The following is a 26,773-nucleotide window of genomic DNA, read 5'->3' on the forward strand; positions in this document are numbered from 1 at the left end:
ACTGTTCAGAACCTTCCATGGCTCCCAGCTGCATTTTGAATAAAACCTGCAGCTTCTGCCATTTTCACTTGCTTTAGCCACAGTGGCTTTTGTAGTTTCCTGGAACATGTGGGGCTTTTCTCTGCTCCAGAATCCTGCATTGCTGAAAGTCCTTTGTTCTGTGAGTGACTGGCTCTGGCTCAGTTCATTTCCTCACAGAGGTTTCCCCTGCCCCTGGTCCTCAGAGGAACTCCCAGTTGTATCCCCCTGTGCCCAGCCAGAACCCAAAAGTCAAACCAGAGCCACACCTGAGCTGGAACCAGCCACACTTCTGTCAGGATGACTGTGGGCAAATTCCTTAACATCGATGAACTTCAGTTTCTCATAGGTGCCTATCTCACCTAATGGTGCCTATCTCAACAGTGGTTACCTGGATTAGATGAGATGTACAGCAGCAGACAGAATGGCTGGTACATAATTGCTTGACAAATGGTGATGATTACGGCATCCATTCATCCAGCAAAATACTGGATTGGTGTGCGCCTAGTCCTTGCTTATCAGGGTCTGAGACTCAGAGGTACATGAGGCAGGCACTCCCATGCCCTCCAGTCCCCCAAGACCTCTCTGGGGATATTGGTGAATACCAGGAATCCCAATTCAGTGTCAGTGTGCTAGAACAAGGGAAAGCATAGGTGCTGTGGGAGAAGTGGGTGTCTGACCCAGCCCTTGTGGGGTGGGGAGCAGTCCAAGTCTTTGCCTACCTGGGGCGGGGGGTGCCAGGCAGGAGCCCCAATCCCCTCTTTCAACCACCACCTGCAGGGCAGAGTCATCCAAAACCCTCTGGGAGGGGAAGGGGTCTTTATTCCACTGTTAAGTAGAGTTCCTGAAGGCCTTTAAGCGAGGGTTGATTTGATCATAGCTCATTCTGGTTTTGTCATGAAGGATGGGTCAGAGAATGAGAAGCCCGTGGCCGCAGCTGGGGCAAAGATGAGGCTCCGCAATGAGATATGGCGAGGCCCACAGCTAACGGTATCTCAGCCCTGTAACCACCCATAGAACAGAGGGGAAAAGATGTCTTTGCTGTCTCAGAGACTGATAAGAGGAACGCTCGGGAACGCAGGGCCTCAGCAAGGGGCCCATTTTGTCCTAAGGACAGAACTGTACCTGGGGCTGGCTGGTGAGGGGCAAGGCGGCCCAGGGAGGAGAGTGTCCTGGCGGAGAGCTCAGATTTCTGACCCGGGCATCTGAGGCCCCGCGGCGCAGAGAGCACGCGAAGGCCCGGGAGGGTTTAACCGGCTGCACAGCCCGTTAGGTCGTGAGACATGTCGAGACCATTCGGAACTTTGTACCTGAGCAGAGGCTAAACGAGGGTGCAGGGAGAGGGCCGGCTCGGTAAGGGAGCCCGCAGGCCCAGGGCATATAGGTTAACCGACAGGTGTGCCGGGCCGGATCCCAGCGCAGCCACGACTGCTCCGCGCAGGCTGTTCCATCTCCCAGGTTGGATCCCGGCAGGGCGGCGGCCGCGTTCTCTGGCACCGCCAGGCCCGGCGCCCACGGAACCCCACCCAAGCCCACGAGGCAGGTTGTTCTTATGCCCAGCGAGTCACCAGGACTCGAGCTAGGGGACCGCCCCAAGGTCACAGCCTGCACGTGGAGGAGGCGCACTTGAACCCAGGGCCCCACCAAGGTCAACGGGCCACTCCCGGCGGGCCAGAGCCCGGCTGCCGGGCTGGTGCATCCCCCGGGCCCGGCCGGCCTGCAGCACTCTGGGGGTGGGGGGCGGGGCGCGGGGCGCCCGGGCGTGTGCGTGCCTGTCAAAGAGGCGGAACTCCTAGTCTCCTGTCCTGTAGTTCCTCCACTGCGGGCGACCGAGCCTCGCGCCAGCCCGGCCCTTCCGCCCAACTACAATTCCCAGAAGGCTGAGCGGCGCGGGCGTGGCCAGGGGGCGCGGAGAGCGCGGATGTCGTCACCGACTCAGCCAGCTCCCCCCAGCCCGGCCCAGCCCCTCGCGGCGACCGGGCGAGCGGCTGCGCGCAGCCTGACGGGAATCGTGGTCATCCCGCCCTATACCCCCAGCGTTGACGGGGGCGCGTGGACTCCAACTCCCGGCGTACCCTGCGCGCTGGCCCTCGTTAACGGCGGGAGGGGGCGGGCGAGGCGGAGGGGGAGCGGCGTTCGGGAGGGCGGAGTAAGGCGGAGGGGGGGGAGGGCGCCCACACCCCTCCCCCTCCCCGCCGCTCCTTCCCCCTCCCCCGACGTAAACTGGGATCCCTTTCCCCTTGTGTCCGCCATATTGGACTCTAACTCTGGTCAGCGGCGGCGCCGGGCCCGGTGGACTCGCCGTTCTCCCGCCCAGCGGCCTCCCTGCAGCTCACGCCCGCCCGGCCCTCCCCGCCCGGAGGCGACCCCGCGCAGCGCCCCCCGCCCTCGGCCGGCCGGAGCGCCCTGCCGCCGCCTCAGCCTCCCCGCCTTCCCCGCCCTCCGCCGCCGCCCGCGGCCCCGCGCCCGCTCCGCGCCCTCTCTCCGCCCGCCTGCCCGCCCGCCATGAGCCCAGCCGACGCCAAGCGCGGGGCCAAGCGCCGGAAGAACAAGCGGGGCGGCGGCGGCGGCTCGGGTGGGGGCAACGGCGGCGCGGGCGGCGGCAAGGCCGGCCCGGCGGCGGCGCTGCGCGGCTCCCAGGCCGCGGGCCTGGCGGCCCCGGGCAGCGCGGCGGCGGCCAACGGGCCCCTCGGCTCCGGCGCGGGCGTGGGCGGTGCCGCCCCCGGAGGCTACTTCGAGGTAAGCGACGGCGCGGCGGGGGCGGGGGGTACGGGTGGGCGGGCGAACGCGGGCAGACCTCCCGCCGGGGCCGGGCTCCGCGCGGGTAACGGGGGCCGGGGGGCCGGGGAGCCGGGGCGCGGGCGGCTTGCGCCGTGACAGCCTTCCCGCGGGGATGGCGAGCGCGGGGCGGCTGGCTGCTAGCGCCGGGTGCCGGCATCTCCTGGGTGCGGCGCGCCGAGCTGCCTGTGCCGCTGCCCACCTGCGCGTCGCTGTCACGGACCCGGGGGCGGTGCCTTCTCGCCCCGCGCGGAGCTCGTCCTTGAGATTGCTCGCGTGCAATTCCAGAGTAATTAGGAGTCAGGTGGCGAGCGGGGCTTCCCTGCGTGGTCGGGAGTTCTCTCCGCCGTTGTTTCGCCATGCCGCCCAGAATTCTCCATCCCGTGCGAGAGGCGACCCGGCAGCGCCCGCCGGGAACTTTTCTTTCTCTGCTCCGATGTGATCATCGGGGAGCCGCCTGACAGCCTTCCGGAGGCCTGCCTCTGTGCCTCCAGCTCCTCAAAAACTTCCAGGGGCAGTTGGTGGTCTGGTTACTCAGGAGTGTATGTAGTGTTGGAACTCAGGGCATCGGAAAAGTACTTTCTCCTGTATTGTCCATAGGAGCAGCTAGCACACGTTGTGGGTTGCTGCACCTTTGTTCCGCGGTGGGTCACAGCACTCGAGAAGACACAAGGTGGTACGAGGGTGTGCAGGTGACAGCCATTTCCAGTGGTTCCAGTGGCGACTCTAAGATAATGGACTTCTCCAAAGTTGAGTGGTTAGAACTGTTAAGTTGTTTTAAAGACATTTGCAGTGGGAAAAAAGAGCCTCATCAGTATTGGTGTGCCACATTGTGACACAAATGGTTTTATGCAAGATTCTAAATATCGTGCTGGAATGGCACGGAGTGAGAGCAGAAAAGAGAAATGATTGTGTATGGCGTGGCTTTGTCATGCTTTTGCATTAATTGAATATACAATAACGTTTGTGTACTTTATTTTCCGTTTAAAGGATTTCCAGCCTTTTCTGTTGTGGAGTAAGTGCAGTTGTTGCATCTTTCTCTAGATGATATTGTTACCTTTGTTTGGGATCCTGGAACACAGCCCTGGACTTCAGCCTCCAGAGGCTGCCCCTTTCCAATACCCTGGAGAGAGAAACAGGTACAGGGGTTGGGAGCAAGGATGAGGTTTGGGCATTTGGATCTTTGGGCTATAAATTAAGGGCCATGTTTGCGGATCCTGGGGAGGTGAGGGTAGGAGGTCTGCCATGCAGATCCTTTATGAAAATGTTGATATTTGCTGTAGCATGGTGTATAATATACCATTTCGATCAATTCAATAAAAACAAGTTTGTGGTACTGTTTTAGGTTTCAATAAATCCCATTTACTTTGCAGTATTTAGCTAAAGTAGTTTTCCTTTAGTTTATTATTCTGATCACATTAGTCAAACTCATGTAACCATCTATCAGGTATTATTATTATCATTTTATTTTTTAGAGGGGGGGGAGAGTGCTTGCAAGTGGGAGTGGGGAAGAGAGACACATAAGCAGGCTCCATGCCCAGTTGGGAGCCTGTTGCCCATGAGATCATGACTTGAACTGAAACCAAGAGTCAGTCTCTTAACTGAGTCACCCAGGTGCCCCTATCTAGTATGATTTTTGACAGGACTATCTTATTTTGTTAAACTTACAAAGCAAGATTTTTGACATGACCCTGTAAGAAATAAGATATATTAAGACCTGTAGTGCGTGCTTCCACTTATACAACAAAAGTTTTACAAGATGATATTCTGGCTTTTTTGTCTTTTTTATTTTATTCCATTTCATTAATAAAGTGATTGTAGTACACAGAATTACTTTATTGTGTACCATTGATTTGTGACCATCACCTTGAGAAACATTCTATTTTACTGTATTTTAAAATTTCAAACTTTTATCTTGAGCTCTGAAATTTCTTTCTTTTTTTTTTTTTTTTTTAAGATTTTATTTTGACAGAGAGACACAGCGAGAGAGGGAACATAAGCAGGGGGAGCCAGAGTGGGAGAGGGAGAAGCAGGCTTCCCGCGGAGCAGGAGCCCGATGTAGGGCTCAAGCCCAGAACCTTGGGATTCTGACCTGAGCCGAAGGCAGATGCTTAACGACTGAGCCACCCAGGCACCCATTAACTTTAAAATTTCTTTGCAAGCTTTTTTTTTCCAAGAAAAAAATTTTTTAAGATTTATTTATTTGAGGGGCACCTGGGTGGCTCATTGGGTTAAAGCCTCTGCCTTCAGCTCAGGTCATGATCCCATCATCCTGGGATTGAGCCCTGCGTCGAATCACACCTGGGCCGAAGGCAAATGGTCAACCAACTGAGCCACCCAGGCCCTCCTCAGAAATTTTTTGTTTTTTTTTAAAGACTTTATTTATTTATTTATTTGACAGAGAGAGATCACAAGCAGGCAGAGAGAGAGGAGGAAGCAGGCTCACTGCTGAGCGGAGAGCCCGATGCGGGGCTTGATTCCAGGACTCTGAGATCATGACCTGAGCTGAAGGCAGTGGCTTAACCCACTGAGCCACCCAGGCGCCGCCCCCCTCAGAAATATTTTTAACGACTTTATTTATTTGACAGAGAGCACACAAGCAGGGGGAGCAGCAGGCAAAGGGAGAAGTAGGCTCCCTTCAGAGCAGGGAGCCCAGTGTGGGACTCGATTCCAGAACCCTGGGATCATGACCTAGGCTGAAGGCAGATGCTTAACTGACTGAGCCACCCAGGTGCCCCTCTTTGCAAGTTTTTTTATTTATTTATTTGACAGAGATTGCAAGTAGGCAGAGAGACAGGCAGAGAGAGAGGGGGAAGGAGGCTCCTTGCTGAGCAGAGAGTCCTATGTGAGGCTCGATCCCAGGACCCTGGGATCATGACCGGAGCTGAAGGCAGTCTTAACCCACTGAGCCAACTAGGCGCCCCATTGCAAATGTTTTTAATGGTGTGCGAAAGATACCCATGGTGGCAGGGATTAAAGTGTTTTTTTTTTTTTTTTAAGATTTTATTTATTTGACAGACTGAGATCACAAGTAGGCAGAGGCAGGCAGAGAGATAGGAGGAAGCAGGCTCCCCGCTGAGCAGAGAGCCCGATGCGGGATCATGACCTGAGCCAAAGGCAGAGGCTTTAATCCACTGAGCCATCCAGGCGCCCCGTTTTTGACACCGATCACAAAAATTCTTACTATAATTCTGAAGCCTCTGAATTATTTTCCCATAGATGATGACCTCTTTGTGGGAACCTTGTCTGGTGCATAAGAGGCACCCAAAACAGTGTTTGTCAACAAGTAATAGGGAGTGGGTACCAGCCCTCAATTTCCGGGAGAAGCTTATGATTGCTTCTAGGGGGGGCATCTTCCCATTCTATGTAGGGTCACCAGAGTAGAAGTTGCCTGAGAGAAAAGTAAGAGTGGAAGGACTGTCTTGATTCTCAGGTGGGGTCCCGCATGCTGGGCACAGCCCTGATTGTTAGTCCTAGGACCACCTTCATCAAGGCAACGAGGGCTTCTCCGCATGTGAGTAGTTTCTACATAGAAACAATGGCTCGGCGGTAAGTAGGATAACATAATGTAGTTTATGGAGACTTTTGCCCACCCAGACTAGGGTATACAAATTTGATAGGCTCTTTGCCCTCAGGCATGGTGTCAAACCTCAAACTGCCTTGGCATCCTAAGTGATATGACACCTAGCTCTTAGGATTATTGTAAGAATTAAACAAGTCAACAATGTCTGGTGACACACGGTGCCGTGTGTGCACATGGTCATTATTTACCAGGAGGCTGGGTTGGACTTTATTAGGGACTTTGCTACAGGGTCCTTGCTTACTATTGATGAAGCTTTTTCCACTTGTGAAATGGGAAAACCATATACAGTTAAGAACAGTGGACACAGCTGCATCTTGGACAAGGCCTTATTCTGATAGCTGTGTTTGGTGGTCTGCTCTGATGTGACAATAAAGGATTTGCCCTGAAATGGAAAGTTGGTATGTGAAGGGTATCATGACTATATCTTATTATTTTGCATTTTTCTGTTTTTAAAAAGATTTTATTTTTTTGAGAGAGAGCATGCAAGCGAGCAAGAGCATGAGTAGGGAGGGGGTAGGGGACAGAGGGAGAGGGAAAAGCAGACTCCCCACTGAATAGGGAGCCTGATGTGGGGCTCAGTCCCAGGACCCTGGGATCATGACCTGAGCCAATGGCAGGCGCTTAATTGATTGAGCCACACAGGCACCCCTGCATTTCTATTTTATTTTATTTTTTAAAAGATTTTACTTATTTATTTGAGAGATCAAGAGAAAGCACAAGCCAGCAGGGGCGGGGAGAGAGGCAGAGGGAGAGGCAGAGGGAAAAGCAGACTCCCTGATGAGCAGGGAGCTCATTGTGGGGCTTGATCCCGGGAGCTTGGTATCATGACCTGAGCCAAAGGCAGATGCTTAATTGACTGAGTCATTCAGGTGTCCCTGCATGCATGCATGCATTCATTCATTCATTTCTCTCTCTTTCTGAAGATTTTATTTATTCATTTGTCAGAGGGAGAGCACAGGCACGCACGCAGAAGCAGGGAGTAGCAGAGGGGGAAGCAGGCTCCCTGCTGAGAAAGGAGCCTGATGTGGAACTTGATCCCCAAGACCTTGAGATCATGACCTCCGCAGAAGGCAGATGCTTAACCGACTGAGCCACCGAGGCATCCCTGCCTCTGCCTTTCTATTTTTTTTTTTCATTTCTATTTTAAATGTAATTTAAGGTTCATGATATGTTAAGTGAAGAAGGAAGCTTACAAAATAGAAAATGTTTGTAGTACAGACCCACTTTTGTAAAGGTCTGTGTGCATACATATTTGCATAGGAAAGTCAGATAGGATATACATCAAAATATTTTGTGGTGGAAATTCTGATGGCTTTCTTTTTTCCTTTTTGCGCATGCCTCAAGCTTTAAGACTACAATGAGCATTACATGTGGACCAAAAAGGTGAATGTTATTTTTACAACCTGATATTACTAACATTTTTCTTTCTTTTTTAAAATTTCATTTATTTATTTGAGAGATAGAGAGAATGGGGGGGGCAGGGAAAGGTAGAGGGAGAGGACAAAGCAGACTCTGCATAAACCAAGGAGCTAGGCTTCAGCACATGAAGGTCACGACCTGAGCTAAAGGCAGATGCTTAACTCACTGAGCCATCCAGATGCCCCACATTTTTTATTTTTTTCCAAACAAAGCTGATTTTGGCTTTTGCTGCCTTTTTACACTTAAACATTTAGGTATTATACAAAATAAAAATATTTACACTATCAGAATTCTGTTTTCTGAATAGGTGTGCAAAATTCAGTCATATACATATTATTTACAAAAACCAGAATTCCTTTGTTGTGGAAATAGACCCAGGTCACGAGCTGTTGGGATATCAAATTACATATAGTTTACACTCATAGCTCAAAAGGGAATTTAGAGCTATTTTTGCAATGCTATTAGAAATTTATAAAAGGAAGTCTTTTGGGGGTAGGGATCAAAGTACATTTCAACAGTGATACTAAAGTTGTAAAGTCAGAGTAACCTATTGTGATGTTGGAGGCATTTGTAATAACATAAATCTTTTTCATTGATGAAAAGGTGGTAAGAAGGAGATAATGTTAGTAATGTTTAAAGGCGACATGTCTGACAGTATATCCATAGTTAGATGATACAGTTACGGATTTGGGGGTGCCTTGGGTGTGTTGCAGAAATCGCTGTGGTGATGAAATGAGGTTCATTCATAACTTTCTCTCAAGTTCACATTGGCTTTAGTGACCTGAGGAAGTATGTCAAATAAAGATCTAGAACCTTACATGATTTAATTAACAATGTGGTGAAGCTGCAAAGAGCACCTCCCTCTGTGATTCAGTCTATTATGTATGTGTACATCCACATAACCAATGTATCAAGATACATATAGAATATTCCCAGTACCCTAGGACACTCACTTGTTCACCTTTGCAGTCATCCCCACCACTGTTGTGCATTTTGGCTACATTTGAATTTCACGTGAAAATGCTCTGCCAGTGCTCTCTGGCTCCACACTGAGACGCAGTCGTATTGTTGAGGGAGCAGTTCACCCTTCTCTTCGATGGCACGCGGTTTTCCATTGTTTTGAGTATGCCACAGGTGATTCATTCTGATATTGATGGACATACATACGTATAGGCTATTTTATTTCATGGCTGATATGCACTTTCCTGTACATGTCTTTTGGTGGACATGAGTACTCCTTTCAGTCTTGTATCTATCTGTGTGTGTGTGTGTGTGTGTCTGTGTGTGTGGAGTGCTGTGCAGTGTGACTTCAGTAAGTAACTGCCCACCAGTTTCTCTAAGTGGTTTTATTGAATGCTGATTTAAAAATTAACATGTAGTGGGATTGATATTTTAAGATGTACAGGTTTTTGGATGTAACGCATACACAGATTAATGTATCCGCTATCACTGTCAGGGTACAGAACAGTTTCATGCCCACAAAAGCTCCCTCATGCAATCCCTGTGCGATCACACTCTCTCCCACCGCTAAACTCTTGGCAGCCAGTACTTTGTTACTATGATTTCGTCTTCTGGAGAAGTTACTTAAATGGAATCATATAGTATGTAACTTTTTCACGCTGGTTTATTTTCACTCAGTATGTGTAATAACTTTGAGACTCCTTTGAGTTCCTGTTTACTGCTGAGTAGTAGTTCTTTGTATGGACGTACCATAATTTATCCCTTTTCCCAGTGGTGGACGTTGAGGTTTTTTCCAGGTTTTGGTGAACATTAATACAGCTGCTATAAAAATTTGTGTACAGGTTTTTGTATGGAAGTAAGTTTTCATTTTTCTAAGGAGTGGGCACTGGGCTGTATGGTAATACTATAAGAAACTGCCACACTGTTTTTCATAGTGGCCTTACCTTTTCAACTTCCCACCAGCAAGGTATGAGGGTTCCAGTTACTTTGCATCCTTGCTAGCTCTTGGTGTTGTCAGTAGTTTTTATTTTAAGGCTTTCAATAGGTGTGGTGTGGTTTTAATATGCATTTCCCTAAAGACTACTGATATTGGGGGCACCTGGGTGGCTCAGGGGCCTGAGCCTGTCTTCGGCTCAGGTCATGATCCCAGGATCCTGAGATCGAGTCCCACATCGGGCTCTCAGCTCAGCAGGGAGCCTGATTCCTCCTCTCTCTCTGCCTCACTCTGCCTACTTGTGATCTCTGTCAAATAAATAAATAAAATCTTTAAATTAAAAAAAAAAAAGACTACTGATATTGAACACTTTTTATGTGTTTGTTTGCCATTCTTGTGTCCTCTTGGGTGAAGTATTTATTCAGACTTTGCCTATTTTTAATTGGGTTTATTTTCTTTTGAGTTTTGAGAGTTGTTCATAATTCTGGATAGGAGTCCTATGACAGATCTGTAATTTGCAAACATTTTCTTACAGTCTGTAATTTGTGTGTGTGTATTTTTTAAGATTTTATTTATTTATTTGATAGAGATCACAAGTAGGCAAAGAGGCAGGCAGAGGGAGAGGGGGAAGCAGGCTCCCCACCAAGCAGAGAGCCTGATGTGGGGCTCAATCCCAGGACCTTGAGATCATGACCTGAACTGAAGGCAGAGGCTTAACCCACTGAGCCACCCTGGCACCCCTGTAATTTGTGTTTTTATTAACTTTTTTTTTTTCAAAGAAAAAATTTTAATTTTGATGAAGTTCAGCTTACCAGTTTTTTCTTATGAATCACAATATTTGGTGTCATCTAAGAACTCTTTGTTTTATAAAACTTCTGGTTATATTTTTCCCCTATGTTTTCTTCTAGAAGTTTCACAGTTTTACCTTTAGATCTGTGATTCATTTTTGAGTTAATTTTATATAAGGTATCAGATTCAAATGGGGATTTTTAAATTTTTCCATATGGATATTAGGTTGTTCCAAACCCATTTGTTGAAAGGATAATCTTTCTTCATTGAATTGACTTTTCACCTTTGTCAGAAGTTAGCTGATCTTATTTGAATGGGTTATTTTTGTACTCTATATTCTGTTCCATTGACTTAGAGGTCTATTTCATTGCCTATACCACATGTCTTAGTTACTGCAAGTCTTAAAATTGAGCAAGGTGATTTCTTTAAAGAAATTCTCCAACTTTAAAGAAAAAAAAGTTTTGGCTATTTAGTTGTTTTTCTTTTCCATACATTTTAGAGTCAGCTTACCTATACTTACAAATAATTCTGGGATTTGAATGGAATAGCCCTAAATCTATAGATCAGTTTGGTGGAGAATTGACATGTTTACTATGTCGAGTCTTCTAATTTGTGAACATATTATGCATCTCTATTTATTTGGTGATCTTTGATTATTTTTTATTGAGGTATAATTGACATTTAATTTGTGTTAGTTTTTTTTTTTTTTTTAAGATTTTATTTATTTATTTGGCAGAGAGAGACACAGCGAGAGAGGGAACACAAGCAGGGTCAGTGGGATTGGGAGAGCTAGGCTTCCCATGAAGCAGGGAGCCTGATATGGGGCTTGATCCCAAAATCTTGGGATCATGACCTGAGCCAAAGGCAGAGCCTAAGGACTGAACCACCCAGGCACTCCTGTGTTTGACTTCTTTCATTGGTGTTTTGTAGTTTTCAGCAGATGGATTCTGTATATATTTTGTTAGATTTATATTTAAGTATTCATTTTTTGTCAACATTTATAAATGTGTTTTTGAAAAATTTCAGTTTCATTTATTTATATCATGATGGTCCATAGAAATGTAATTAAATTTTCATTGGGATTTTCTGTGTAGATAGTCATGGTGTCTGAGTAGTGATTTTGTTTGTTTGTTTTCCATTCTGTATGCTTTTTCTTTCTTTTTCTTCCTTCATTGTACTAGCTAGGACTTCTAGTACAATTTTCTTGTTCCCGATTTTAGGGTGGAAGGATTCATTATTTCACCATAAAGTGTGTCTGCTGTAGATTTTTTATTTTTTATTTATGTATTTATTTTTTAAAAGCTTATTTATTTATTTATTTTGACAGAGAGAGACCACAAATAGGCAGAGAGGCAGGCAGAGAGTGGGGGAGAAGCAGGCTCCCCACTGAGCCGAGATCCCGATGTGGGGCTCGATCCCAGGACCCTGGGACCACGACCTGAGCCAAAGGCAGAGGCTTTATAACCCACTGAGCCACCCAGGCGCCCCTGCTGTAGTTTTTTAGATGTCCATTATTAGGCTGAGGAAATTCCTTTATACTTCTAGTTTGCTAAGAGTTTTATTAATGGCTTTTAGATTTTATCAAGTGCTTTTTTGAATCAAATTGAGAAGATCACGTTTTTCCTCATTAGACTATTACTGTGGTAGATCCCATCACTGATTTTTGAATATTGAACCAGCTTTGCCTTCCTGGAATGAACTCTGCTTCATCATGGTATATTACTCTTGTTTTTTTTTTTTTTTTAATATCAAATGTTATAAGATTTATTTGTGTATGTCCTGGAGCGTAGAAATGAGAAGAACGATCTAGCAAAGAATTAGGATACAAAAATGAATAGGACTAGCCCCCTTCACAAGAATATATAACCTAGGGGCGCCTGGGTGGCTCAGTGGTTAAGCCGCTGCCTTCGGCTCAGGTCATGATCTCAGGGTCCTGGGATCGAGTCCCGCATCGGGCTCTCTGCTCAGCAGGGAGCCTGCTTCCTCCTTTCTCTCTCTCTGCCTGCCTCTCTGCCTACTTGTGATTTCTCTCTGTCGAATAAATAAATAAAATCTTTAAAAAAAAAAAAAAAGAAAGAATATATAACCTAATATTGTCCCTTATTTCTGCCCCTTCAGGGAAAGACAGTGATACAGATGAGGCCTTTCTGTTTTTCCACAGTTCTTGTTTGTTCTCAGAGTGGTCAGCAGGGTAGAAGATCTGTCAGACCTCACAGTTCCAGCTTTTTGTATGTGGTCTCCTGGTTTTTTTTTGTTTTGTTTTTTAACATATAATGTATTATTTGTTTCAGGGGTACAGGTGTGTGATTCATCAGTTTTATCCAATTCACAGTGCTCACCATAGCACATGCCCTCCCCAGTGTCCATCCCCCAGCCACCCCTTTCCTCCCACGCCTCTCCCCTCTAGCTTTCCTCAGTTTGTTTCCTGAGATTAAGAGTCTCTTATGGTTTGTCTCCCTCTCTGGTTTCATCTTGTTTCATTTTTCCCTCCCTTCCCCTGTTATTCTCTGTCTTATTTCTCAAATCCTTCATATTAGTGAGATCATATGATAATTGATGATAATTGTCTTGCTCTGATTGATTTATTCCCTTAACATAATACCCTCTAGTTCCATCCATGTTGTTGCAAATGGCAAGATTTCATTTTTTGATGGCTGCATAATATTCCATTGTATATAGGTATATTACTCTTTTTTTAGTTGCTGGATTCAGTTTAGTAATATTTTGTTGGGCTTTATTGCATCTGTTTTCATGAAGTAAATGTCACTAGTTTTTTTATTCTTTTGTTTTTGCCTGGTTTTGATATCAGTATAATGTTGGCTGCATTAAGTAACTTAGGAATTGTTACTTTCTCTCTGTTGTAGTGTGTACTTTTCGAAGAATTGACCCATTTCACCTAAATTTTTGAATTTAAATGTGTATAGTTGTCTGTAATGTTATAATGTAATGTGTCTTATGTCTGTGAGGGTCTATAGTGAAGTCCCCTCTTTCACTCTTTTTTTTTTTTTAAATTTTATTTATTTATTTGACAGAGATCACAAGTAGGTGGAGGTGGGGGAGCAGGCTCTCTGCTCAGCAGGAAGCCCGATGTGGGGCTCGATCCCAGGACCCCGAGATCATGACCTGAGCTGAAGGCAGAGGCTTAACTCAGTGAGCCACCCAGGCGCCTCTTCCCTATTTCATTCTTGATACTGATTGATAATTCTCTCTTTCTTTTCCAGCCAGTCTTGGCTAGGGTTTCCTCAAGTGTTATTTAAGTTCAATTAACTAATGTATAGTAGATTATTAGTTTTAGAGATAGAGGTCATTAATTCATCAATTACATGTAACACCCAGTGCTCGCTGTGTCACATGCCCTCCTTGATGCCCATCACCCATTTACCCCATCCCCCACTCACCTTCCCTCCAGCAGCCTTCAGTTTGTTTCCTAGAGTCCAGAGTCTCTTATGGTTTGTCTCCCTCTCTGATTTCATCTTACTTTATTTTGCCTTCCCTTCCCCTTTGATCTTCTGTTTTGTTTCTTAAATTCCACATATGAGTGAAATCATATGATAATTGTCTTCTTATTGACTTATTTCACTTAGCATAATACCCTCTAGTTCCATCCATGTCATTGCTAATGGTAAGATTTCTATCTCTTTTTATGGTTGCTAGTATTCCATTGTATATATACCCCACATCATCTTTATCCTTTCATATGTCGATGGACATTTGGTCTCTTTCCATATTTGGGCTATTGTGGACATTACTGTTGTAAACATTGGGGTGGAGGTGCCCCTTCAGGTGCCACTGGGTTTGTATCCTTTGGGTAAATACCTAGTAGTATAATGGCTGGGTCTAGTATAGCTCTATTTTTTAACTTTTTGAGGAACTTCCATATGTTTTCCACGGTTGCTGTATAGTTCCTCAAGTTTTTAATGTTTTTGAAGAAACAGCTTTTTGTTTTGGTTTTTCCCCCCCCTATTTTTCTGGTTTTGATTTTGATCATTTTTTCCCCCCTCTGCTTTGTTCCTTGCTTTGGGCTTATTTCAGTTTTTCTTTCTCTCTCTTTTTTTTTTTTTTTTTTTAAGATTTTATTTATTTATTTGACAGAAGAGAGATCACAGGTAGAGAGGCAGGCGGGGTGGGGGGGGTGAGTCTTAGCAAGGGGCCCTCAGCAGGGGGAAGCAGGCTCCCCGCTGAGCAGAGAGCCCAATGTGGGGCTCCATCCCAGGACCCGGAGATCATGATCTGAGCCGAAGGCAGTGGCTTAACCCACTGAGCCACCCAGGTGCCCAATTTTTAAGGTTTTATGGTATATCTTGGTGAATGTAACTTATGTACAGAAAACATATATATTCTATTATTGAGTGGAATGTTCTCTGAATGCCATTTGGATGCAGTCAGTGATGATGTTTTGAGTTTTTTTTTTAATATTCTTGCTGATTTTTTGTTTACTGATACTTAGTTGCCAAGAGTCACGTTGAAGCCTGCAAAAATTGATTTCTCCTTAGAGTTTGTTTCATTTTTGCTTCATGTATTTTGAAACTGGGTTATTTGGTGCATATAAATTTAGGATTGTTATGTCTTCTTGGTGCAATGGCCCTTTTGTCATTTTAATTATGTCCCTCTTATTCAAATGGTATTTTTGGCTCTTAAGTCTACTTTACCTGATACTAACAGAGTCCCTTTAATTTTCTTTTCATTAGTATTTGCATGGTAGGTATATCTTTACTATTTCTTTAATTTTAACCTACCCATGTAATTATATTTGAAGTGTGTTTTTTACAGATAGTTGCTTAGCTAATTTTCATTAATTATTTATATTCTTGTTTTTACTTTTAATTATAAGGTATATGTGAAATATAGTTATTAACTTGAGGCCTTTCTTTCCTGGTCTAATTACTGGTTGAATATATGTATTTGGTGTACTGTGAGCTGCTGCTGTGTACTGTGTAGCTTGCTTTATGTGACTCTTTTGCTCCATTTGGCTTTTGGAACTCACTTGCTGGAACACACTGGCACGGAGACGCAAGCTGTCTTTAGAGAGACTTTAATCTGTATGAGTTGGGATCAAATAATTTGTATCTCATGGGACTACAAAAGATTTATTTATTTATATTTTTCTTGTAGAAATCAACTTTAGTTTCTAAACTTTTTTTTTTTTTTAAGATTTTATTTATTTATTTATTTAACAGAGAGCGCACAGTCAAGGGAGAGGGAGAAGCAGGCTCCTCACTCCATCCTAGGACCCTGGGACCATGACCTAAGCTGAGGGCAGACACCTAATGACATGAGCCACCCAGGTGGCCCATTTCTAAACTATCTAATAATTATGTGGCATTCAATTAATCACATTTTCTGTGGAAATGGACTTTTCCCCCCACATATATTAGTAGAATGCAAAGGACATTCTCTCTCTTTTTTTTTTTAATTTTGTTTTTAGGTAATCTCTACACCCAAATTGGGGCTTGAAAACTGAGATCAAGAGTTGCTTGCTCTATCGCCTGAGGTAGCAGGAGCCCTGGCATTTTTCTCTTAAATATTCTGAGTACAATATTAGTTACATTGTGAAACTGAGTGAGAAGTGGGAGAATTTAACTGCTTATGGCCCAGGATTTTTTTTTTTTTTTTTTTTTTAAGATTTGTTTACTTGAGAGAGAGAGTGAGGATGTAGGGGCAGAGGGAGAGAGTCTTAAGTAGACTCTATGCAAGTGCAAGCCCAGCACAGGGCTCAGTCCCAAGACCCTGAGGTCACAACCTGAGGAAAAGCCAAGAATTGTATGCTTAACCCACTCTGCCACAGGCGCTCCAGCCCTGGGTTTTTATTTGACACAGAGAGACACACAGCAAGAGAGGGAAGACAAGCAGGGGGAGTGGGAGAGGGACTCGATCCCAGGACCCTGGGATCATGACCTGAACTGAAGGCAGACACTTAACAACTGAGCCACCCACGTGCCCAGCCCTGGATTTTTTTTTTTTTTAAATTTTTATTTATTTGACAGAGAAGAGACCACAAGCAGGCAGAGAGGCAGGCAGGGGCTGGGGGGGAAGCAGGCTCCCTGCCAAGCAGAGAGCCCAATGCGGGTCTCCATCCCAGGACCCTGAGATCATGACCTGAACCAAAAGCAGAGGCTTTAACCCATTGAGCCACCCAGGCGCCCCAGCCCTGGATTTTTTAAATTAAACTTTTTATTTTTCTTCTTTAAGATTATTTATTTATGGGGGCGCCTGGGTGACTTTATTTTGATTTCACCAACTTTTCCACTATTATTTTTGTTTCTATTCCAAAAACCTAATATGGGACACCACATTGCATTTAGTGGCCCTGAGTTTTAACTTTCATTATTTTTAGCTGCTTTATATATGGAATGGGATGATTAATTTTTATTTTCCTGAAGGTAGTTCTGCAAAAAGCTAATAATATATATTTTTAAAGTGTGGTGGTAATTTTGTATTAATGTCAAAATTCAGTGAAATTGTTAACTAATAGTTTGTTACAATCTAATTCTTTCTTCTTTCTTTCTTTTCCTAATTCTTTTATTTTTTCTCTTCATGCTTGGCAATTACTCCACTGGTGAAAGTAGCCCAGCAGGGTAAATGTTGTCTACCAGTGCCTGCTGAGAGGTTAGCCTTCTCTGTAGAGGCCCCTGAAGGTGAGGATCTGTCAGTGCAGGTGCCTCCCTAGTCAAGGACTAGGACATTTAGAGAAGGGAGTTGCCAGCCCCTTGCTAAGCTCTTCAGTTGCTTTAGATAAAGAAACCCCAGAAATGAATTATTGACTATGCTTATACTATTGTGCTTGCTTCCTGTTTTTAAAAGCATAAAAAAATGACTTAATAACTGCCTTAAATTGTAGCAGGTCAGTTGTATCTCAGTTAAAAAAGAAAAGATTAATAGGAAGGTTGGATCTGCCAACCAGTCATTACAAAATTAATTGCCTCTCTACAAACTGTGAGTTGAACTGTTCTTTTGATGTTTGCACATTTGCAGATGCCCACACCAGTATTCCAATTGGAATGCTAGGACTGGCAAATCATAGAATCATAGGACTTGAGAACTGGACAGGAAAACAACGGAACACATGCTTTTTGCTGAGATGGTATTTGCTAGCTGAGGAAGCCGGGGCCCAAAGAATTGAGTTTGGAAAATCACTTTAATTGCCCTCTTCAGTCAGTCTCCCCTGTCAGTCTCATATATATATAAGTCTCCCCTGTTGCACCTTTCAGCTCCTGGTGGCATTTATCCCTTCTCAGTGGCCACCCGATATACAAACCCCCTGCTGTTCTTTTTTTTTTTTTTAAGATTTTATTTATTTATTTGACAAACAAAGATCACAGTAGGCAGAGAGGCAAGCAGAGAGAGAGGGGGAAGCAGGCTTCCTGCTGAGCAGAGAGCCGGATGTGGGTGGGACTGGATCCTAGGATGCTGGGATCATGACCTGAGCCAAAAGCAGAGGCTTTAACCCACTGAGCCACCCAGGCGCTCCCTCTCATCACTTTCTGTAAGCTAGTTTTTGTTAGTGACCTTTGTATGACCTCCTCCCCCCTTTTTAAGCACAATCCCCATGCACCTGAGCACTTGGAAATCAGGTCCTCACTTTCCTTTGGTGACACTTTCACTTGCTCTTCCAGGCCTTGCCTGACCAACGCTCTGGTCGAATGGAGAGGTTCTCATTCTTGCTCTTCATTTCCTTGGGCTTTTTTGTCCTCCTGCTGTCACCACCTGTGTCTGACCCTGTAGCAGTCACACCATTCTGCCTGTGTCAGTGTGAGTGGGTCCTATCCTTCTTGCCTTTGCACCTTTGCACACTGTTTCTCTCCCTTCTTTGCTGGTTAGCCACTGTTTCCCTCTCAGAAGAGGTGACAGGCTGTCCCTGTGGGACACGTGCCTGCATCGTCCTAGGCCAGACTGTTTTTGTCCTTCCGGGTTCTTTGGTGTCTGTCCTCAGCTCACCACGACATTTAGACTGGATAGTAATCCCTCATTCATTTTCTTCTAAACTGTGGTCTGTGGCTTACTCTTACTCTGCTGCTCTGGGATCCAGTCTGGTTGGTGTGCACTCCTGCAGTTCTTCCCTCTTTCCCTTTTGTCCTGAAATCTGTTGTCTTAGTTGTCTTTGAATATGGAAGAAAGCATTATCCATTTTTCCGAAGTTAATTTTATATTCCTGAGGTTCTTAAGTGATCAATTTTAGTGAGTCTGTTAACCCATGGAAACTCACTGCAAAATTTATGTGAATACATTGTCTTGAGATCTCTTCAAAACCTCTGTTCTTTCTCTCCTGGATGTGGAATCTTTAATCCTTTATTGGGCTAGTTTCTTTAGCATCCAGATTTTGAATTTTCTGTCTTCCCTTCCCCCTAAGTTCTTCTCTTGACCTTGCTTAACGACTTCAACTACCTTTTTAGCTGTTTTTGTCCTACTGGTTGCCACTAAATAACTTGAATATACTGGTTAATAATATTGGTTACTATTAGTTGCTTCTACTTTCTTCATTTTCAGTCCCTGTTTCACTTCCTTATCCATCTCCCATTTTAATCAGCTTTCCCAGGGGGCATTAAGTGATCATTCTGTTATCAGATCCTGTAGTTGTTCAGTCCTGATGTCTTTTGAGCTCGTTGCATTTGTTCTTGCTTATATACAGCTTTCTGGAACTCTCTTTTGCTTTCTATTTTTATTTTATTTTATTTTTAGAGAGAGCATGTGAGGGGGAGAAGGGGGAAAGGGCAGGGAGAGAGAATCTTAAGCAGGTCCCACACCCAGTGCAGAGCCCAACGAGGGGCTCGATCTCACAACCCTGAGATTTTGACTTGAGATGAAATGAATTCAAGTTAGACGCTTAACCACCTGAGCTACCCAGGCACCCCTTTTTGCCTTCTTTAACAGGCAGTATCCTGGTTCTCCTCCTACCTGGCTTTGGTTGCACTCATTTAGTCCTCCATTCTACGATACCCACCTTGATGCAGGTGAGTCTATATCCAGTTCTTTCTCTCTCGTTCATTCTTACACTTGGTAATTGGTATGTTGGTAGAGATTTCTGATAATAGCCACTCGAATGTTGATTAGTCTGTCTCTAACATTGTGGTTGCACTTGGTTACTAGAGTGATGGCTACGGCCTTTCTTGCCTCATTTCTGGCAAGTGAACCCAGCCTATCCATGCTTAGACTAGACTTGTCTCTTCACATTACAAAATAGCATAGTGGTTTATTTGCTAGCTAATTTATCAGAGAAAGTTTTTTTTTTAAGATTAAAAACAATTTTTTTAGTAATCTCTATATCCACTGTGGCGCTTGAACTCAACCCCGAGATCAAGAGTCACACGCTCCACTGACTGAGCCAGCCAGGCGCCCCTCAGAATAAGTTTTTGTCTGAGGATTCCCCGCTAGCTGTATGGGTGGTGCATTGTCAGGCGGGGCTGTACCAGGTAATCTTGAAGATCTTTCCCAACTTTATGATTCTATGATTGTCAGTCCTTTGGTCACACGCTTTCAGAGACTGCCCATCGCCTACTGCAGACCTACTGTAGGGGTCTCTAAAGTGAGGTGTGCTTAAGAGGCACTCTGGGAGTAGCGGTGGTGCGGGAAGGACGTGCTAGTCCTTACCTTTTCCAGTAAGATGTTAGGCTGTGCAAACATTGGCTCCGTGGATTGAGGTCGGCAGCCTCACTTGGCTGTGTATTTCAGAGTTGTGAGTCTTGCATGATTGCTGGGGTATCCTGAGGCGGGAGGGGAAGTTCGGTCAGTTAGAGCATGTCGAAGAAGTGCTCATGAAGTATGTTCATGGATTCTCTAATTTTAATTAAACTGGTCCTCACAAAATACGTAGTCTTCAAAGAAACCCTGGGTTGAAGACAGTCCCAGTGATGAAAGTGTGTGGAACAATTGGGGAATTGATGGCAGGAGCATCACTGCCGCTTCCTGTAAGGCTCTGTATTAGCCATGTAATGAAGTTAGGAAAATGATGGAAGCAGAGCTGAGAACTGACTCTTAAAGGTTGTTGGAAATGTGCAGTTACTAGTGATGAGCTACTCCAAAGTGGTTATCTTGCCTTGAGATGTTAGGGAAGGAGAGAAGTGAGCCTTTACAGTCAGCAAAAGACTTACCAGGTGAGAAACTGCTGTAAATTTTGTAACAGTGTTTAAAGTTAGGGGTTACTCAATCTAGTACTTTATAGAATTTCATTAAACTTAAGGATGAACTCCTCCTGAGGTTTTACATTTCTAAAAGGTTCCGTTGGATAAGCAACTGTAGCTAATTTGCACAGACAGACATTTAAGATGGAGAACTAGGAGCATATAACATCATGGAAAGTTCGGGTGGAACTAAATTAGCATGATTTAGTAAGTGCAAATGATATATTTCTTCCATTTAGATCTGTATGTATGTAAATAGGAGAGGGACCTTTTTCAGTTAAGACTGCCAGCAAAACCAGCTTTGTACGTAATGTAATTTATAGTATTCCAAAGATCTGTTTTTGTTTTTGTTTTAAAGATTTTATTTATTTATTTATTTGTCAGAGAGAGAGAGAGAAAGAGAGAGATAGAGAGCAAGAGCGAGCACAGGCACAAACAGGCAGAGTGGCAGGCAGAGGCAGAGAGAGGCTTTTTGTAGATTCAGATTGGGTACCCTGTGTGTACGTGTGTGTGAGAGAGAGGGAGAGAGAGAGAATGCTTGGATAGAGTAGGATGGCAGAAAGGACAACGCATGTGAAATTTATTCACATGATGCATAAATAAATTCTTACAGCAATGAATTAAAGCCAGACTCATGCATGGGATCAGCCTGAGCCCTTTTCAGAAGTAGTAGATCTTTACAGTGTTTTGTAATGAGTTAGGGAATAACTATGAGAGTACTTGCCAAGATACAGAACTTTTCTGGATATCTCGTGGTAAAATTAAAAGCTCTGCCTATTCTGAAGGTGAATTGAGTGTTTTTCTTTTACACAAAGACAAGTGGTCTAAATTTGCTGATCTTTTCTGTAATAATAAGTGATTTTCAGTAGAAAGCTACGTAACAAATTCAGTATTTTTAAGAAAATAAATACTTACTCTGCCCCCTCCAGGTAAAGGTGACATTTTAACAATGGGTAGAAAATTGCTTTTTGAAAGAAGCTTTTGCTATGGAGAGCATCTTGAAAATGGATGTTTAGAGTTGTAGCCACAATGTTTTGTTTTGTTTTCTTGCTAAGAATAATATAAGTAGTTCATCTTACTGCATACTTAAACTGGGACATAAAATTTTTATACTGTCTATAAGCTTTTCGTAAAGTTTTTTTCTGAACTTATTAAAAACACAAAAATGTGATACCTTCTGATTTGTGTAAAAACAAAGAACTCTGTGAGGAAGATAAAAATTGATTAGCTGAATTTCAGTAAAAATCTTTGTGTAATTTATTGATGGGAAAAAAATCAATTAGCATGATTTAGTAAGTGCAAATGATACATTTCTTCCATTTAGATCTGTATGTATTTAAATAGGAGAGGGACCTTTTTCAGTAGGACTGCCAGCAAAACCAGCTTTCTATGTAATATAATTTACAGTATTCCAGAGATCTGTTTTTTTTTTTTTAAGATTTTGTTTATTTATTTGTCAGAGCAAGAGCGAGCACAGGCACAAGCAGGCAGAGTGGTAGGCAGAGGCGGAAAGAGAAGCATGCTTCCTGCCGAGCAAGGAGCCCGATGTGGGACTCAATTCCAGGGCCCTGCGATCATGACCCGAGCCGAAGGCAGCGGCTTAACCGACTGAGCCACCCAGGCGTCCCCAAAGATCTGGTTTTAACACAAAGTATTATACCAAGATTTTGAAAAATAATAAAGTACATTCAATTACACTGGCCTCCTTACATTTTTTTCTCATTATTCTTTGTTGTAAAAAAGTTTTTCCAGGGTCTTGGTCAATTAAGTGTCCGACTCTTGATTTCGTTTTGGCTCATGTCATGATCTCAGGGTTGGGCTCTGTGCTGGGTATGGAGCCTGCTTAAGATTCTTTCTCTCCTTCCCCACTCCCCACCCCCCTCTTAAAAAAAGATTTTCAGTGTTGTTAAAAAAAAAAGTATGCAAAAATAGGATTTCATTTTTATTTTATTATATGTTTTTTTGTTTTGTGTACTTTTTTAAAAAAGATTTTTAATCGCTTTTGAGTCAGAGAGAGTGAGAGAGCAGGAGCAGGGGGAGAAGCAGAGGTAGAGGGACAATCAGTTTGTATGCAGAGCACAGAGCCCCACATGGAGCTCAATCCCACAACCCACAGATCATGACCTGAGTTGAAATCAAGAGTTGGGCGCTTAACCATCTGAGCCACCCAGATGCCCCTTGTGTATTTTTTATTGTATGTAAATTACATTTATCAACTGCATCTAAATGCCTTCTGCATTACTGGTAAGAGATGTAGGGTGACCTCAGAGCCATGTTTTTGTGCCATGCCTGGATGTATAGTCTGTTATGGGGGTGGGGTGGGGTGTACTCAGATCTTCCTGGCTGGGAGTCCTTCCAGAGGAGTTCACCCACTGTTGCAAGCAGGACCTCTCTCCAGCTAGATCCCCTCCTTCTTTCTCTCATTACCTTGTACTTTCTCATACATCACATCTGGAACTTGGCTCCCTACCTTTGCTCTCCAGGAAAGCTTTTTCTCTTACATCCTCTTTTCCTACTCCCCATCCCTTCCTTCCAGTTCTGCCTCCTGAGCACCCTACTGCTCTTTGTTATTTGGGGCCTAGCTTGTTACTCTTTTCTCCATTCAGCTCACCCTGATCTCCCAGTGACAGCAGTACCTCTGATGACACTGAACACATTTGTACTTACCCAATGCGTTCATTGCCTTTTACTAGATTGGTAGTCAGAGGGATTTCAAGGCCAAGTACCTTGTTCATAGCCAGTAAGTGTTTGTTGAATGAATCAAATGAGGTATAGAATTAGGAATTTTTAAAAGTTGTCTAAAAATTTCATTATCACATTTGAAGTGTAGAAGTTTTCTATCATGTGAATTTAGACAGAGTCCAGTAATGTAGTCCAGAAGTTCGAACATACTAAATTAAGAGGCACAGTGAAAACTTCTAGGCCAGCATTTCCCATAGCGGGGTATGAGTGTCATTACCAGGCATAGCTCCCACAGTAAGGGGAAGACAGGAGGGGCGCTACTGCGAGAAAGCAGGGGTGGTATTTGGAGAAGTAGGACTCAGGTCTTAGGAGGTAATGGAATGGATACAGCTCCTGCGTACAAGCTTAGGTCCAGATTTAGTTGATTCTCGAGTGTGGACAGTCATTGGCCTCCCTTTCCTGTGGCAGGGAAACTCATGATTGGGTAGGGTTAAGTCTGTAGGTCACTCTGGGAGTTAAACACAACTTGTTTCAAATGGTCCTTGTTATTTCTTGAAACACTCCTGGGCTTACTCATCCAGACTCTTGTGAAGAGCCAGCTGATTAGAAACTCATGTGTGGGACTGAGAAATTTGGTTGCTAACAGTGGGTAGACTCTAACTTTCTAAAAACTGAGTTTTATTTAGCAGTAATACAAGAGCAGTCCAAAGTTTAGCTTATTCAGTCTTGTTTAAACAAAGTGTGCAGACAGGAGCAGTTTGCCTCTTTTAATAGTGAGAGCTCTGGTGCTTAACATCTGGAAGTGCTCTCAAGAGTTGTGGGGAAGATTCGGACAGAGGCTCCCCTGAGATCTGTCTTCCTTCATCATACATGTAGAGCATCTAGTATGTGTCAGGAATTGTTCTTGACACTGAGGCTCTGTTGGGGAACAGAGCACATGAAGATTCCCTCCCCCCATCACCAGAAGACAGTAAATTAAATTAGATGAAGTGGTGGGATGGTGAGCAATGAAGTAGGTGGTGTGGACATGATGCCTCCAGGGTTAAGTGGTGGGGCAGGAGGTCAGGGGATGTGTGACTTCCTGAGAAGGTAGCACTGAGCAGAGACGCAAAGGCAGTGAGGGAGCAAAGGTATGTAGACATCTGGACAAGAGTGTTGTAGAAAGAGGAACAGCAGGCGCCAAGGGCCTGTGACCCTTGACTCTCCTTTATAATTTTAGCTAATTCCACTAAAAGAAAAGATGCTTTCCCAGTCAGGTGGACTGAAATACTACCTAGAATCTGGTCACAAAGTCACAAATCTCTGGATGGTCCTAATATCATATATTCTTCCTCAGAATTTTAGGACTGGCATGTTGTCATGATGAGCATAATTTGATTTCATCTCGTTTAGGTGCTCTGGAAAGTAGGGCCATATGCTTAGGGTCAGATTCTGCATAATTGACACACATCTGGAGGTTTTCACGCCTAAGATTACAGGCACTTAAAGTATGACCTCTAATCTTTGCTTTTGAATGTCTTCCAAAATTGTGACCAGCTTCTGAATAGCCGAGCCCTTCTTCAGGATGTGTGAGTCTGGGCAGGTGGACAGTAGTGAGTGTCTGGAGTCTCTAGTTTTGGTCTGCTTGTTGGAGAGGCCAGTTCGAATCTGTGCTGCTTTGATGACAAATCCTCTTACTTTGATTTCTACCCGCAGGGTTGAATTTAGTGTGTTCAGATCCTCCAGTTATAAGAAAGCAGTACCTTCTCTGAGCCATTGGGGACTTGGCTGTGGATTTTTTATGGCATGGTAGGTTTAGAGAGCCATTCGGAGCTGAAGCAGCAAGTCTGAGTTTTGATGACATGTTCTAAACCAAACCTCCATGGTTTTTCTCCATATATTTTTTATAAATTCAGCCCATATATTTTAAACTTGTTCAAAGTATTCTACGAACTGGGTGAGAATATTAATATGACTCTTGGCCACCTCTTCTGCTACTCCTCCTGAGACAACACAGTCTTTAGTGTGGGGCACAGTAGTAACGGGCCCTCCAGTCCTCTATCTTTACTGGGATAATTAAAACTCTTTTCTCCCCTTCATTACTGAGGTCCCATGATGACACAGGGGATAAACCTTCTAAGGCAGTGTGCAATTTGGAAGAAGGTATGCAAAATACCCCATCGTTTGGGGACTTGGGGAGAGCTCTTTTGCAGAGCAGGATTTGGCTAGAGGAGCCCTGGCTCATTTTTAGTCCTTACTCCTTGGGCTGGGAGCTTTTGTTCCAGACAGATCTCATGCTCAGGTGGGCTGCATTTGGTCTGGTTTCCTAGATTGAACTGGAGCACTCCAAGAGCTGACCACACCAGTGCCTCTTCCTCTCCCTCCCGCCCCTTCCCTCATCTTCCTGATCTGTGGTATATTCAGGGTTGTTCAGATTGCAAGAAGCAGAAGGCCACCCTGCCTGTACCATTGTTCCTTCTCCATGTGGGGTGGCTTCGCTGAGCTGCGCTTCTGGCTGGCGCTTTTTACCCAAGGCTTCTGCTTTTTGGTGATTCTGCTAGCCATGGCCGGAGCCCTTCCTCTTGGCAGCCTCTAGTGATTACTAGCTGATTTCATCTGGGGTTTTGATTCACATTTCTCAGAAGTAGTCCAGACCATGTTTTTATGCTAGGCCTCATCTTGGGTCCTTGGGCATACTGTGATGGGCTGCCTTTCTTCCTTACCCTCCACCCCTCTGTAGGCATGAGAGAGAGGGCATGGGCTACTAAGCAGGGGGATGGTTAAGGCACTTTACCTACGAGAGCCACCTTACAGACAAGCTTGGAGACACATACACGTTAGAACAGTGACCTTCTATTTGATTTTATGTAAAAAAAAGTTGTACATGTAGTATGAGTTTGGAAGAGTGACTTCAGAGGTACAAAAGGTAATTTTATTTGAAGGGGTCTTGGGGTGCCCAGATGGCTCAGTTGGTTGAGCATCTGACTCTTGGTTTCAGGTCAGGTCACAATCTCAGGGTCCTGGGATCACGTCCCACATTGGGTCCCTGCTCAGTGAGACTCTCCCTCTCTGTCTGCCTCTCCACCTGCTTGTGCTCTCTCTGACTCAAATAAATAATTAAAATCTTAGGGGGAAAAAAGGAAGTTCTGGTCCAGGATTTTAGTTTATATATTTTGCTCAAAATTCCCCTTCACCAAGACATCTTTATATTATTTATAGATTTTATTTATTTGACAGAGCGAGCACAAGCATGGCGAGGGGGAGGGAGGAGGGCGAGGGAGAAGCATACTCCTCGCTAAGCAGGCAGTCTGATGCAGGGCTCTGTCCCAGGATCCTGAGATCATGACCTGAGCTGAAGGCAGTTGCTTAACCCGCTGCAGAGCCCCTCAGGCGCCTCCCAGACCAGAACTTTATATTTGGCACTTTCTGAATACTGCTCAGGATATCAAAACAGATTATAGAGACTGAATTTAACTAAAAGTTAAGCCCAAACTAACATTTGAAGCTTTCTTTTTA

The 26,773-nt window shown here is 44.4% G+C and overlaps 1 protein-coding gene across 5 annotated transcripts in view; it reads left to right on the plus strand.

The window, feature by feature from the left end:
• Positions 1-2,487: 2,487 nt before the first annotated feature.
• Positions 2,488-26,773, plus strand: part of FAM193A (family with sequence similarity 193 member A) — a 161,969-nt gene continuing 137,683 nt past the window's right edge. For 2 of the 5 annotated variants that reach the window (XM_045074877.1, XM_045074912.1), the window contains exon 1: positions 2,488-2,757. In XM_045074877.1, the coding sequence (XP_044930812.1) occupies positions 2,524-2,757 (234 nt within the window). In that variant the 5' untranslated portion in view covers positions 2,488-2,523. Of the gene's footprint in view, positions 2,758-2,860; positions 3,936-26,773 lie in introns of those variants that run through there. The other 3 variants (XM_045074867.1, XM_045074873.1, XM_013045739.2) reach the window with 2 other exon arrangements.

This window comes from Mustela putorius, unplaced genomic scaffold (assembly GCF_011764305.1).
Source record: "Mustela putorius furo isolate JIRA1106 unplaced genomic scaffold, ASM1176430v1.1 tig00000083_pilon_pilon_pilon, whole genome shotgun sequence".
NCBI classification, from domain to species: Eukaryota; Metazoa; Chordata; class Mammalia; order Carnivora; family Mustelidae; genus Mustela; species Mustela putorius.